The sequence below is a fragment of the Plecotus auritus genome, assembly GCF_963455305.1.
Source record: "Plecotus auritus genome assembly, chromosome: 8".
Taxonomy (NCBI): Eukaryota; Metazoa; Chordata; class Mammalia; order Chiroptera; family Vespertilionidae; genus Plecotus; species Plecotus auritus.
This window is the reverse complement of record NC_137782.1, coordinates 103,565,561-103,580,526: the sequence shown is the minus strand read 5'-3', so window position 1 is coordinate 103,580,526 and position 14,966 is coordinate 103,565,561. Positions and strand designations below refer to the sequence as shown.

Genomic DNA, 14,966 nt, shown 5'->3' with positions numbered 1-14,966 from the left:
CAGGAGGGGCGAGCAGGAAGTCGGTCTTGGGAGTGGGCTAGGCTGAGACCGCGCCCGCCCTTCATGGACCTGTGGCAAGTGATGCCGGAGAGGGCCAGCCTCGTCCTGGTCCACTCCTCGGCTGGGTGCTGGACTGCGTCCGGACGGCGGTTTAGCAACGGACTCCAGTGAAATGTTTTCTCGTCTGGTTCTTTCTAAGAACAGGCCAGGCATCAGCAGAAATCAAAATGAAAAAAAAATTTAACAAGAGAGGAAAAAGCAAGTGCAGCCCATGGCTTTTCTTTCTGGTAGTGTGATAAGGTGGAGCTCAATGGCACCTTAATTCACTATCATTCCTAAAAGTCAGAGCTGTAGTGGCTGCATGGTGTGTAAGGGCACGGCAGCAAGCCTCTCCCAGGCTGCCTGCGTGTCCAGGGCCCATGGCAGCCTGCAGAGCAGCCACGGCTCCGGCCCACGGACACCAGCACTTGTATCTGATACATATGCACTTACGTACATAACAGGCAATAGTCACTGTCTTGAAAGGGTGAGCTACAAATATAAGTAAATAGAAGTCCTAGGTTAGTTGTTTTTCCTGCCCTTCAGCTCACTGTTAGAGAGCTGATATGGAGAAGAAGTCGCTTGGTCTTTCCGTCCCTCCTTCTGTTGGTCCTGCCATCTCACCACATCTGGGCACACTTCCAGGCTGTGGGCAAGGGAGGGGAGAGCCCACATTTGGCCTGGAGCAATGGTCCTCTTACAGTTCACTGTTTATGAGACCTTTTAAAAATTGTTCTTACTTCACACATCAACTATTGACTTCTTCCAAAAATCTATCCCTTGCAAACTCTATGCCCTGATGGTACCTGGTACACTTTGATAAGGCAGGGGTCAGGCTCATGGGAGGGGAGTGGCTTGTGTCAGGGCAGCCAGTCAGGACAGCACCCGCCCCTGCGGCCTTTGGTTCTCTCTAGAGTGCCACAGCACATACCATAGCCTCCTGAGAACCCTGTGGCCCTTCTTGGCTACTCTGTTGACTGGAAGTTATAAAAATCAGCGTAGCAGATTCTTTGCCTCTTTGGCCTGTTCACACTGATTGGCTTGGAAGTGGAATTCTCTGAAGCTAAGGGCAATTTTAAGGGTGTAGCCCTGGTCTTTTTTCTTTTGTTTCCTTTTGTCTGACTGGAGGAGGAGGGTTGTTGACATGCCCTGTGGGAAGCTGCCTGCCTGTGTGATTGTGGGCTCTCTTTCACTGGGAGATAGGACTTCTTACCAGCCTCCCAGGTATCTGCTACCAGCTGTGTATTCTAGCCACTCCACACTGCCACAGCCTTGGCCTTGAGCCTCCGCTGTGGGCCTGGGGAGGACAATGGGCTGCTGCAGCCACACTTGCCCAGCAGGGCGGAAGCTTCCAGAACACTTCTGTTCTTACCTCTTCAAGGAGAACACGTATAAGGTTGAAGCTCTAAAACTGATTAAATGAGAGACAGTCTTCTTTGCATTTTAGCTTCAGGTTTTATTTTTAATGTATTTTACTCAACAAAAAAGTTCAGAAGATGTTTCCTTTGAAAATTTTGGCTAGCCAGGGATGTCTAAAAGAGTTAATGTCTATTTAAAGCTAAGAAACCTATGTTTTCCAATTGGAAAATTGTGATTTTTATTGCCGATGTTGGAAAAGCGGTTGTGTTCTCAGCAACTGTACATTTAAGTGATGTGCCGGCAAAAACCAGCGTTTTGTGTTTCTGCATAGAAGATGCAGCAGGTGTAAGTGAAGGTCTGTGCTCACTTTGCTCTGAAGGAGAAGGCCCAGCACCACTGCATGGCTGTGACTCGGGTCTCTGACCTCGTGTTTCTGCATGCGTTTGTCCTAGTAAGGGGAGTGTTGCTGGTTGTCCTATGTTCTGGTAGCTAGTTTTTAAAAGAAAAGGGGTGCCAAAACCGGTTTGGCTCAGTGGATAGAGCGTCAGCCTGCAGACTGAAGGGTCCCGGGTTCGATTCCGGTCAAAGGGCATGTAACTTGGTTGCGGGCACATCCCTGGTGGGAGGTGTGCAGGAGGCAGCTGGTCGATGTTTCTCTCTCATCGATGTTTCTGACTATCACTCTTCCTTCCTCTCTGTAAAAAATCAATAAAATATATTTTAAAAAAAGAAAAAAAAAAGAAAAGAAAAGGGGTGCAGGGCGGGGTTCAGGCGGGAGCCCAGGCCATGCGCTTTCCTGCCCCTGAGTGGGAGCCACACATGGAAATGGCATCAGTGCGGAAAGCCTGCTTTTGAGGCCTTTGTTTTGAACAAACTCTAGTGTCTTTTTTTTCCTCTTTTCTAAGATTGAAAGAGTAAAAAGTCATTAAGCTAGCAGGTGGCGGGCAGCAAGCGGGTGTACCAGGCAGTGTTGGTGTTCGCATTCAATGGAGATGCCTCAGCCATTGGAAGTTGTAGTTTCTAAAACAGGACAGGAGCTCAGTTCTTTCTATGACCCTGCCCCCGCCCATGGGAAACTGGTGAATTTTGTGCATTGAATTCTAAGAGCAGTCAGTGGAGAACAAAGCCACAAAACACGGAAGGTATGAAATAGGAGGGGGGCCAAAAGCCCACTCAGAGCCCCCTGAGGATGATGATGATGTAGTTAGTACTCAGCCAAGAGACCAGGTACCAAGTGATCCTTTATACCCAGTTATTCCACAAGTACGGTCCTGGGCATTCTCAGGAAATCATTTGTGAGTGTCTACTTCAGACTGAACACTAGTCAAGGGTCAGGGGGGAAATCCAGAAGGAATGCTTAGACTACAATAAATACTTTGTATACCCATTGTAAACGCTTGTGTCTAATATCCCCAATGCTTTACCTCAAACTGTCTTTTTTTTTTTTTAATATGTTTTTATTGATTTCAGAGAGGAAGGGAGAGAGAGATAGAAACATCAGTGATGAAAGAGAATCATTGATCGGCTGTCTCCTACACACCCCCTACAGGGGATCAAGCCCACAAACCAGACATGTGCCCTGACTGGGAATCAAACCATGACCTCCTGGTTCATAGGTTGACATTCAACCACTGAGTCACACTGGCCAAGCTGTCTTGTTTTTTTAATATTTAATCTCAATGTCACATTAAAGTTTGTGGTAGTAATATTGGCTTCCTGTGTCTTGAGAAATTTGATAGCTGTTTATTCTCTAGAGCTATTCAATATAATACATTAGCCACTAACCACATGATTATTTAAATTAACTTTAATGAAATAAAATTAAAAACTCAGTTTCTCAGTCAGACTGGTCACATTTCAAGTGCTCAGTAGCATGACCAAAAGGGGGATGTGTGGATGAAAAGCGGCCACATGCTAACCTGACTAGCTCAGGCAAGGCCTGCACAGTGGCCTTGTAAACTCAGAGACCTAAAGTGACCACAAAGGATGGTCTGAAATTAAAACTTTTAAATTAAAAAGCAGTCTGTAGTGGGTAGTCATGTCCTAGGCCAGTATCTTTCCTGACAAAAGTCAACAACATGTGGCTGCAGGCTACTGCATGGAACATGCTGAGAGGTGTTTCGCCTTCTGAGGTCTCCTGGCTAGCGCCTTTCCCCTCCGTGGGGAGAACTGGTGCTGTTGTTCTCGGTCCTGTGGAAGTGTGTACCGTCAGACGTCTGGGCTGGAGGGACAAACAGCCAGATGAGTGCCTGTGCCTGTGTCCACACTATGGGTCACTAGAGCAGCTGGATTAAGGGCGGCTGTCAGAGCCAGGCTGGTGAGTCAGGCGCCTTTTGCACCTGTTGGTGGATGCAGAGTGTTGTTAATGTTAACGAATTGGCTTTAGAGACCATGTGTCCTTCTAGCTGGGGCTTACGAGCTGGTAACACTGCACAAGTCCCTTAACTTTTCTGAACCCATTTTCTCCTCTGTAGAATTGGGATGAAATACCTACTTCCTAGGTTCGTTATGAGAATCATATTAGGTAAAGAATCTGGAATAAGGAATATCAAATACTCCTTGGCTGGGTCGCTCAGTGGCTTAAAGCATTGTCTCGATAAGCCAAGGTTGCAGGCTCCATTCCCAGTCTGGATACATATAAGAATTGACCCATGAACTAGGAGGTCACAATTTGATTCCCGGTCAGGGCACATGCCTAGGTTGTGGGCTCGCTTCCCACTTGGGGATGATCAGTGATTGTCTCTCATCATCGATGTTTCTCTTTCTCTCTCCCTCTCCCTGAAATCAATGAAAACATACTTTAAAATATTTTTTAAAAATCAACCAATTAATGCATAAATAAGTGGAACAACAAATCAATGTTTTTCTCCCTCTTTAAAATCAATTTTTTAAAAAAAATATCAAATAGCAGTGTGGGATGTGTAGTAAACATGTGCTTGATAGCAGTTGTTTATATTCATATCCTAATATATAAAAAGTCCAGGGTCTGTAACATCCACAACAACCGGAGGCTCGACCAACTGGAAGTCATTGCTGTGTTGCCATGGTGACCCACCACTGACTGCCTCAGCTGCGGGAGCCAAGACCCAGCACTGACTGCCGAGGGGGCTGCGGATCAGGCCTAGAGAGAGAAGCAGGGTCTGATCCGTAGCCTCCATGGCAGCTGTTGATCAGCACTTGCCTCTCTCTTTTGCTCTGGGCCTAGCCAGCAGCTGCACCTCTCTTTCTCTCGGGCCTCTGCTGCCCCACCTCTCTGATCAGGCCCATTGATAGGCCCGAAGACACTGACTGGCATGGAAACTGACCAATCAGAACCAAATCTGGGTGAAGTGTGAGGAGCCAGTGGCTGCCTAGGAGGCGGAGCTTTTGACACTGGCATAGAAACGGACCAATCAGAACCTAATCTGGGTGAACTGCAAAGGCAGAACCTAAGGTGGGGGCTGAGGAGGAGTTTTAAAGGCAACAGCTGTTTGGTGTAAGGTGTAAGAAAGTGGTTCAATTTTTTAATGACCGGTTTGGCAGTATAGTGCATATGGCTGGCTATCAGTCCAGATATAGGGATTATGTATTTTTGTCTGCCAAGAACATATCCTCCTGATGAAAAAGGCTTCCCCCCACCATTTAAACAATTCTGTCCTATATAACCTATACTACTAAAAGGGTAATATGCTAATTAGACCAGGTTGACTGGATGTCTGACTTCCTTCCTTATGAATCGTAATGTAAATATCTGTGTTTTCCGATGGTCTTAGGCGACCCTGCTAGCGGTTCTCAACCTGTGGGTCGCAACCCACAAGTTGAGAACCATTGCTGTAGAGCCTAAGACCACCGGAAAACACAGATATTTACATTACGATTCATAACAGTAGCAAAATTACAGTTAAGAAGTAGCAATGAAAATGATTTTATGGTTGGGGGTCACCACAGCATGAGGAACTGTATTAAAGGGCCACGGCATTAGAAAGGTTGAGAACCACTGATGTAGGGCCTTGGGTAACTGTTAGTGATATTCAAGGATTAAGAATTCCCTGTCCACTAATTGCTATGATACAGTGAAGAATGGGGAATAATAGATATAAAAATTAAACCTAACCCTGTAAGGATTCACAGAAACACAGCACTGTTAACCAGTATTTATGAGGAAGCTGGTATGTGTATATAGGTCCAGGGCCATGTGGAATAATTGGCCAGTAGAAATGGGATCCATGAACCCCCTCATTTGTTATAACTGTCCCACAAACTGTCATGAGAGCCATGGCCAGAAGATCCCTGCTGATTCTATCTTTCCTTATGCAGCAACAAAGGAGAGAGCGTGAGGCTAGAAGGCAGCAAGAACGTGAGCAGCGAAGGAGAGAACAAGAAGAGAAGAGGCGGCTAGAGGAACTGGAAAGAAGGCGGAAAGAGGACGAGGAGCGGAGGCGGGCCGAGGAAGAGAAGAGGAGAGTTGAAAGAGAGCAGGTTAGTTCACAGGGATGTTCCCACCTGAGCTTGTGAGGTTTGTTACTTTTTTTAGAGTTGGGGTATTTAGAGAACGTACACACACGTGTGGGTGCACATGTCCAGGACATTAGAGGTTCAGGATGCTGAAACAAATTGGAAGTAACCAGTAAACTGAGCCTATTGTCTTTTTTAAAAGTTATATAAATTATTATACTTTAGGAACCTTGAAACCAGAAAAGTGGTCTACAGATAGTATGGTGGCTGAAAGATTTCTGAATATATCTTCTCGGGTTCAGTTTAAATGCTTCAGACCTAACACTTTAAAAATGATATTAAAAGTCAATTATAAGAAATTTCTTATGAGCAATTTTTGAAGTAAACACTGGCTAACCAAATATTTAATACTAGAGGCCCAGTACACCACTGGGGTCCCTCATCCTGGCCTGCAGGGATCGGGCCGAAACCATCAGTGCAGTATCCCCCGAGGGGTCCTGGATTGCGAGAGGGCACAGGTCAGGACAAGGGATCCCACCGGTGCACGAATCCATGCACTGGTCCTCTAGTATGCATATAAGATCTTTAGTTAATCTCTTCCCGCCCTCCCCTCTTCCTCCTTCCCTCTGTTCCATGTTTCCATGCCTGTGTGTTGAGCGTCTGCCCCCTGGTGATCAGTGCATGTCATAGCTACTGGTTGAATGGTTGTTTAGGCTTTTATACAGATAGATATCTTTGCATATAATTCAGTATACACATGTAGCATTTTAGAAAAACTAGCAACATTGTTGTTTTGTTTAACCACAAAAAGATCAGGTTTAATAATATTTATAACATTTTATTAATTCCAGATGGTAGTTTTCTTTAGAACCCTCTCTGTTTCTTGAACCAGCTGTACAAACAAAAATTGAGTTTTCTGTTGTCTGTTGTCAATGTGGATCCCATCACTAGCCTCCTTGCCTTTCATGTCTTTGAAGGAATCACTGTTTGTTATGAGCTTTGAATAAAGAAGAAAGATATGAATGGGACCAATTTAAATGAAACTTGTGATTCATATTTAAAGTACCTTAAGACAGTGGTATTAACTTCCAGGTGTGGTTGTTCAGTTATTATCCTGATACTAACTATATGCTTCAGGTTTTCTGCGACTCGGTCTGCCTGCTCATTGCCAGTGTTCCTAGGAATTCGAGTGACATTCTTTACGTCACCTTCCTGACATTGTGGGCCAATTAACTGGTGTGTTTTGTTTGTTTTTCTCACATTCCAATTTATACTTGGGAACTGCAAAGAAGACATAATATGCACTACAGGCTTTTAAAAATTAGATCACAATTTAATCCTCACAATTCAGTTGTGATAAGATGATATGAAAGTGATACTTACCTTTATTATTCTAGTGACAGGCATTAGCTATTGTGTATAGCAAGCATTGTTCACCTCTTTAAAAAAGTAACATCAAAACAAACAAATTAAATAACATCAAAAGTTAGTTTTATTCGGCTTTCCTCATTCTATTGCAGAATTCCCACGGGAACGGTGCTGAGGGAACACCCCTCTGCATAAGTGTGCCTGTGTGTGTGCATGTGTGACTGTTCTGTGTTCGTGGACTAAGACCTGTGACTTGGATAGATGTGCATTTTCCAGGTGCCCCTGTGTTTTGAAGGCAGAAAACAAATGAGTGGGCTACTTGATCCTTTAGCTTATGGCTTAATTCTGTCTAGTCCAGAGAAGAGAGGAGGGGAGTCGGGGTCCTTCCTCGGTCACTCCGGGAGGCAGGGCGTGCTCGGCCGTTGCTAGCGGGGCAGGAGTCGCCCGGGACCAGGCTCCGGGGAGCCAGGGTTGGAGTCAGGGCATGTTTGCCACTGGTCTTGTGGATATGCTTTCCCCCAGACTGGCTTTTTTGTTGTTTTTTAGCTAAATGTTCTTTGTAAGATGAACATTTCTAAGGAAATTTACACGTTGTAATTTCTGTTACCCAGCATTCTCGCGATTAGATTGATTGGTTAGCCACAGCTTCACTTCAGGTATCTCAGGGGTGCAGTTTGGGATAAGTGGGTTGTCAGCAGTGGACTCTGTAAAGAAGTCTCTGAATTTCAGAGTGAAGGCTGCCCTCAGGGACCCCTTCTGAGTAGTTAGCTTTGTTCCCCATTGAAAAGGAAGGAAACTTACATTTTTTGTACCAACTTTGTTCTTTCTATACTTTATTATTATACTTGAGGTTATCTGTATCTCATATTTGAGCCTCACAAAACCATCCTGAGAGTGGAGAGAGAATACCCCTGAAGTCATTTCTCAGATGTGGGGTCTGCGAGCCTGGGAGGGGGCTTGCTTGATCCACAGCTAGGGCCACTGGTTCCCCAGGCCACTAATATGCGTGGACACTCCAGGCTGGAGTTTTCCTCTTTATACACATATGTTGGATGTGTTTGCCCGTTTTCATTCTTCATCCTTCTCTTCCCATTGGAACAAGCTACTCCCCTCTCCTTTCTCGGTCATGGACACACACAGGGCCCCTCATTGTGAAGAACCTGGGCCTGTTCATTGGTGGAAAGTCGCCGACGTGTCCAGAATGGGCTTTCAGAATGTAATTATTCTAGGTGCCTTGTATATCTAACACCAGCGAAAACACATCATGCTTGTTGTGTTTTAATATTAAACAGGTTTTGGTTTGGGGTTTTAAAAATTGGCAACCCATGCTGGGTATAAAGAATGACTAAGAAGCAGACATTTGTGGATGAGAACACTTTGGTTCCTAAAATTAAACTGCCGACTTCAGAGTCTGCCATCCTGAAGGAGCTTCGCAGCCTGTAAAGCCAGCATTTGTGTATGGCAGACGCACCCAGCTCCTCGTATGGACTGGTGGAGTGCACGCCATCATCTGTTACACTCTGAAGGTCCTGGTGGCCAGTTTTTGAAGTTCTAGGGAAAATTCTGAGCAATAGATTTTGTTGAGACTCATTACTAAGTGAACAACCACCACGGATGACTGGGGCCGATGGCGGGTGCGCTCCATTCAGGGTCCTAATCTTCCTGTGGGTCCATTGATTGCTGGGTGATTTCTGTGTGACAGGAGTATATCAGGCGGCAGCTAGAAGAGGAGCAGCGGCACCTGGAAATGCTTCAGCAGCAGCTGCTCCAGGAGCAGGCCCTGTTACTGGTAACGCCCGCGTCTGTCTGTCTGTAGTGCCAGGGCGCGTCTGTCCTCCCCGAGCGGGCACAGCTGTGAGCCACCAGACCACTCTGGGTAGTGCTGGGGGCTGGCAGGCTCAAGTGGAGACACCTCCGTGGTCCTACTGCTTGGGAAACATCTCCAGGTGGCTTTTATTTACCTACTTACTTCCCACTAATAACTGTCCTTGTTTGGTAGATAGAAAAGGCTTTGAACAGAAGTTGGCATTCAGCGAGCAGACAAGAATGCTAGGGGTTGATGTTTGAAAGCGCTTGCGTAGGATTTCACCTAGCTTACTTACTCCAGGTTCCTTTTGAAACCACTGCTACTGACATTTAATTGAATTCTCTCTTAACTCTGTCCAGTGATATTGTTAGCAACAAGCTGTCAGATTTTCCACAGGTAATATGCTATCTGAAACCCCAGCATTTCACTTTGTTACAAAGCATTTGGGGGGGGGGGGTGGGAAATAGCATGGTCTTTAGAGAGCTGAGAATGAATTGGAGAAGAGGCGAGCCCTCCAGCGTCCCCTAGATTCAGTGTTCTCCTCTCCCTCCCCAAGGAGTGCCGCTGGCGGGAGCTGGAGCAGCACCGGCAGGCAGAGAGGCTCCAGAGGCAGTTGCAACAAGAACAAGCATATCTCCTGTCTCTACAGCATGACCACCGGAGGCCGCACCCACAGCCACCGCCACAGGAAAGGAGCAAGCCCAGCTACCACGCCCCGGAGCCCAGGCCCCACTACGAGCCCACCGATCGAGCGCGAGAGGTACCGCTCCCCTGCATCGACCCCTGCGTCGCGCAGACAGGAATCCGTATGGGTTCCTGTAAGGTGTTAGTGCTAGACGTGCCGGCAGCTGAGGACCCACCCCCTTTGGGTTTCCAGCTGAGACTCGGGTCCTGAGAAGTAAGGGACTGACTCACAGGGTTTCTTACCCAGTTCGGCGTGTTCTCCATAGAGGACCAGTGTGCCTTTGGTACCGATTCTCAGATGAACTGAACACTGAACTAAACACAAGGGGAAGATTGTCTGGCAGAATCATTCTTTAAAATGCAAATGAGGGAATGGTGGCCTGGTTAACTGTTTTTCCCAAATGGGGATGAGGATGAAGTGTGTCCACAGCCGACTTCCTGATTGTTCAGTGATCCTGACTTGGTACCGAATTGCTGCCACAACGGTGAGGTGTGGCACAGGTGTCCTGGGCTCCCGAGGCCGCCGGGGGCGCCCTCCCACGCTCCTGGCCCCCAGAGAGCCCGGGAACAGATGTTCTGGAATGCCCTTTGTGCTGGAGTGAAATCCCTGATGGCAGTCTTTTTCTCTGTTGGTTTAGTTGGTTGTGACACATTTAATTTTTTTCTGGTTTCTCATCCTCATGTACAACCCTAGAACTCCTGCCAGGTGGAGATTTCAAGGCTGCCTCTTTTAACTGGCTCTCATAAGTATTCCTTTATCCTGCTTTATTTGCTCCTTCCTTTTAAGCTCTCCCTTTCTTTTCTTGTAGTTGAAGTTAACAGAAAATGTCTCTGTGCAGTCCGCTCATTTCCAGGCTTTCTCTGGTACCTGCTTTCCCCACTAACACTGCGTTATGTCTTCTAATTCTCTGATGCAGGTGGAAGATAGATTTAGGAAAACTAACCACAGCTCCCCTGAAGCCCAGGCTAAGCAGACAGGCAGAGTGCTGGAGCCGCCCGTGCCTTCCAGATCAGAGTCTTTTTCCAGTGGCAGCGCCGACCCTGTGCACCCTGCCCTGCAGAGACCAGCTGAGCCCCAGGTGCGGCGGCCAGGCCGTGGGTCGTGGGCACGTGAGGGCTCAGGCCACGGGCCTGCTTGTAATAATCACATTGTGGTATGTTCCCACATTGAGAAAGAGAAGAGATTAGCAGGAGTGAGTTTAGACCAGCCGTGGGCAAACTACGGCCCGAGGGCCGGATCCGGCCCATTCGGCTGTTCTATCCGCCCCGCGGAGCCGAAAGAGCAGAGGGTTCTCTTGCTCTCCCCTCCGCTCCTTTACTTTGAATTTATATTAGTTCACACAAACACTCCATCCATGCTTTTGTCCCGGCCCTCCGGTCCAGTTTAAGAACCCATTGTGGCCCTCGAGTCAAAAAGTTTGCCCACCCCTGGTTTAGACTAACTGAAGAGGACAGACCCTCTTTTGATAGGGAAAAGTAGGAAGTTTTCAGATTTTTGTTGTACTTACTAAGCATATCCACATTCGGTGATTTTTTTCTTAGTCTAGCATTCTGTCAGATGTTCATGAATAAGTGTTTTCTTATTTTAACATAAAGGATTTTTTCAGCTTAGTTTTTAGAAAGTTAGTGTTACAAGTACATAAGGGGCGAACCAGACCTTTTCTTAGCCAGACCTTGGCACCTGGCTAGCCCAGGAGTGGGCATCAGAGAGCCAGCATTACCCTGAAATTGCAAGACAAGTTTGGGGTTTGTCCAAATGTGCATGCTTTTTTGTTTCCCTTTTTTTTTTTTTCTGGGAAATGAGCCTTTTATCAGATTCTCAAAATGTTCAAGATCCTAAAAAAGTTACAGTCCAATAGGTGAGGTGTGGCTATCCCTGAAGCAGGTGGGGTAAAGGTCACAGCTCTCACTGGTCGGCCACGTGGCTGGTGTGGGAGAGCCTGGGCTAAGTGCTGTGGGCCAGAGAGCCCTCTGCTGTCTAGAGAGAACATGGACGGCAGAGGGTGCCACACAGAGGTCTTAGGTCCCCACTGATGCCACTTTCTCGCTGAAACAGCAGACTTTTAGTCATTTTGCTCTGCACAGCTGTGTAACTCAGAATATTGGAAGCAAGTTCTGAGGCCCAGGTTCACTGAGGTTTGCATGTGTTGGGGGCAGAATTCACGTTCTTGTGAGAAGTAGCTGCAGTGCTTCGAAAAACAAATTCAAACGAGGATTTGAATGTGCTTCCCAGTAACTAAGCCCTGTGTGGAGGAGTTTAGGGACCACAGAACCAGGCTCTGGTCCTAGAGGGCAGGGGAGGTGCCCTGGGCCATGGGAGGTGTCCCATGGAGTCAGCAGCTCGTGCTTCACGGGAGAGCTGGCGCACCAGCGATCAGCAACTCCGAGTAAGGGATGGAAAGACAAAGGAGACAGAGCAGGACAGGGTGAATGGGGAAAGGAGGAGGGACTAGTGGGATCAGTTTGACGACGTTCCTGTGTAGAGGCCAGGATTAGTTTTTCATCTGAAAATCAGCCCTGCTGTGAATAGAAAACCTTTACCTGTTTGGGCCACTGACAGTTTAGGAAGCAGGCACTCCTGATTCCACAGGCTGCATTCTATGCTGACATAAGGGGGGCGATAAGTATTTATGCTGACCACTCCTTAATGTGGTGCCTAGGAGGGTCTCCTGGCTCCTCCTCCTGTGACAGGTCGCTCTTCGGAAGCACACACCTGTGCAGACGTCCTCTCCGGGGGCTTTTCAGGGAGGACCCCGTGCTGAAGCCATGTTTTGAGCATTGTAGTTACAGACAACACTTTCAGGTCCACGCTTTTCCAGACTCTGAATAGTTAGCACATTTTAGGCATTTGAGATTATACCAATAACTAGCTATGTGACTCTCAGCTGGAACTCTCAGATCTGGAACTAATTTTGGATCTTGCTTTAGTGAAGATTGAATCAGTTGTGATTTGGCATTTCTAGTTTTCATTAAATGCATTGATGTAAGACATATAACTGGAGTTATGTAAATTGCAATATTAAACATTTTAAAACAAAATAATAATTTAAAGAAAATACAGATTATTTCAGAGATTGTCCAATTTAAAAGCAACCAGATAAAAACCCAGTTAACAAGTGTTGTCAAATAGATCGATTTAGGGAATAATAGTAATGAATATTTCTAAAGAAATTAAAGTTCTTTTTTCCTAACTAGTGTGAAGATGTATGGAGACCTAGGGTTTGAGTGTTTTAAGACTTGGAAGAAGAAAGAAGGAAAATGTTGGTGTAGGTGGAAAGTTGGCTGTTTTTAAGTTGCTATATTATAATTTGTCAGAACCTGAGGGCTTTGTGTTTGCCCACTCAGTGTGCTATTCACTGCTGCTGGTCAGGGCATGCCCTGCAGGGAGCGGGCGGGCAGGCAGGTGTGCACGCACAGGCCCCTCGGTGCTGCCCGCCGCCTCCAGGCTCGGCTCGGACATGTGTCCCACATCAGGACAGGGGCGATAAGCCTTCTTTAAACTTTAAACCCTTCATGTTTGCTGCTCTCATGGTGCTTATCTGGGTTAAAGATTTTCCCTTCTAAGTGTGCATTGGTTCTTCTGTGCATACTGTGTCGCAGGCCCTGTTCACGTTGGAGGGGAGCGGCTTGCTGCCAGGCTTGCCTAACCCTAGAGCACCCGTTGCCTTACCCAGTTTCTGTTTGAATTTGGAATTGACCAGAAAAGCCTTTTATGCAGAACGCATTGAATGTCTTGTGTTTTGTTTTCTTGTAAGGTACAGTGGTCCCACCTGGCATCTCTCAAGAACAATGTTTCCCCTGTCTCGAGATCCCATTCCTTCAGTGACCCTTCTCCTCCCAAATTTGCACACCACCATCTTCGCTCTCAGGACCCATGTCCACCTTCCCGCAGTGAGGCGCTCAGTCAGAGTTCTGACTCTAAGTCGGAGGCGCCTGACCCCACCCAAAAGGCTTGGTCTAGATCAGACAGTGACGAGGTGCCTCCAAGGGTAAGAAGCAGACAGACAGATGTGTGCTGCTTTTTCCTGTTTGTTCTTTTTTAAAAATTGCTAATTTCAATTAAGGGTATGGTGACATCACCAGAATTAAGGGGCCGTGAAATTTCACAGGAGCTTTTTACGGTGGGGAGAGAGCTGCACAGTTAGGAGTTAAGTCCAGCCAGTGCTAGCTGTTCATTTTTGTTGTTAACTCTGTATCTAAACACTGGGTAACAAAGTAACTTAGGAGCATGCTTTTAGAACAAATAGGATAGACTAGTGGTCGGCAAACTCAGTAGTCAACAGAGCCAAATATCAACAGTACAACGATTGAAATTTCTTTTGAGAGCCAAATTTTTTAAACTTAAACTTCTAACGCCACTTCTTCAAAATAGACTCGCCCAGGCTGTGGTATTTTGTGGAAGAGCCACACTCAAGGGGCCAAAGAGCCGCATGTGGCTTGCGAGCCGCAGTTTGCCAACCACGGGGATAGACTATATTTTAGCAGCTGTCTTATGTTTATACAGAAGTTACAGATTATTTTCAACATTAACCATTATCTAAACTTTCAGAAAAGGTCTTGTAAAGAGAAATCATTAACAAAAATTTCAAAAAGGAGACATTGTTCTTTTTAAATTGAGGAATTTTTTGGCTTTGTTTTGCTTTAAACTTTTTTTTAATTTTTATTTTTTGGTAATTACTTAATGGTGAAATTAAACATAAAGGCACATTTTAGTTTATTTTTCCTCCACTTACAATTTGCTTCCTCTGAATATTTTCTTGCTTCCTACCAGTCTTTGTTTCCTACTGATCCATTTGTGGACATTGTTTGGTTTCTTTGAGCTTATTTTCCTGATTCTCACATTTTCTTAGCAAAATGCTTTGTATGTCCCCGCCAGCAGACCTCCGTCCACACGGTAGGGGGTGCTGCAGAAGCACCTGCTGTGGTCCTGCGCCTTCGCTGCCTGGACCAAGTTTTCTCTTCCGTGTGTCAGTGGAGGCAGAGTGGGCGGGTGGTGCGGGGCGGTGACAGCGAGGCTAACAGAATTAGGACTGCTGTAGAAAATGTTTGGGCAAGGAAATCTTTTTCCCCCTCATATTTTCAGGAACGTGATTGCTGTGTTTTCTACCCAAAGGTTCCTGTGAGAACAACGTCTCGTTCCCCTGTGCTGTCCCGTCGGGATTCCCCGCTTCAGGGCAGTGGGCAGCAGAATAACCAAGCTGGGCAAAGAAACTCCACCAGGTAAAAGAAGGCGGAACTTAAGAGCAGCTTACGTACAGTCACCTTCGGGGAACTT

General features: G+C 46.4%; 1 protein-coding gene across 50 annotated transcripts in view; it reads left to right on the top strand.

The window, feature by feature from the left end:
- The window catches only part of MAP4K4 (mitogen-activated protein kinase kinase kinase kinase 4), a 183,695-nt gene that overhangs the window by 142,665 nt on the left and 26,064 nt on the right, over window positions 1-14,966 (top strand). For 8 of the 50 annotated variants that reach the window (XM_080684161.1, XM_080684153.1, XM_080684160.1 and 5 more), the window contains exons 13-16: window positions 5,695-5,856; window positions 8,903-8,989; window positions 9,657-9,767; window positions 14,805-14,911. In XM_080684161.1, the coding sequence (XP_080540287.1) occupies window positions 5,695-5,856; window positions 8,903-8,989; window positions 9,657-9,767; window positions 14,805-14,911 (467 nt within the window). Of the gene's footprint in view, window positions 1-5,694; window positions 5,857-8,902; window positions 8,990-9,563; window positions 9,768-10,608; window positions 10,771-13,446; window positions 13,681-14,804; window positions 14,912-14,966 lie in introns of all 50 variants that reach the window. The other 42 variants (XM_080684168.1, XM_080684133.1, XM_080684149.1 and 39 more) reach the window with 11 other exon arrangements.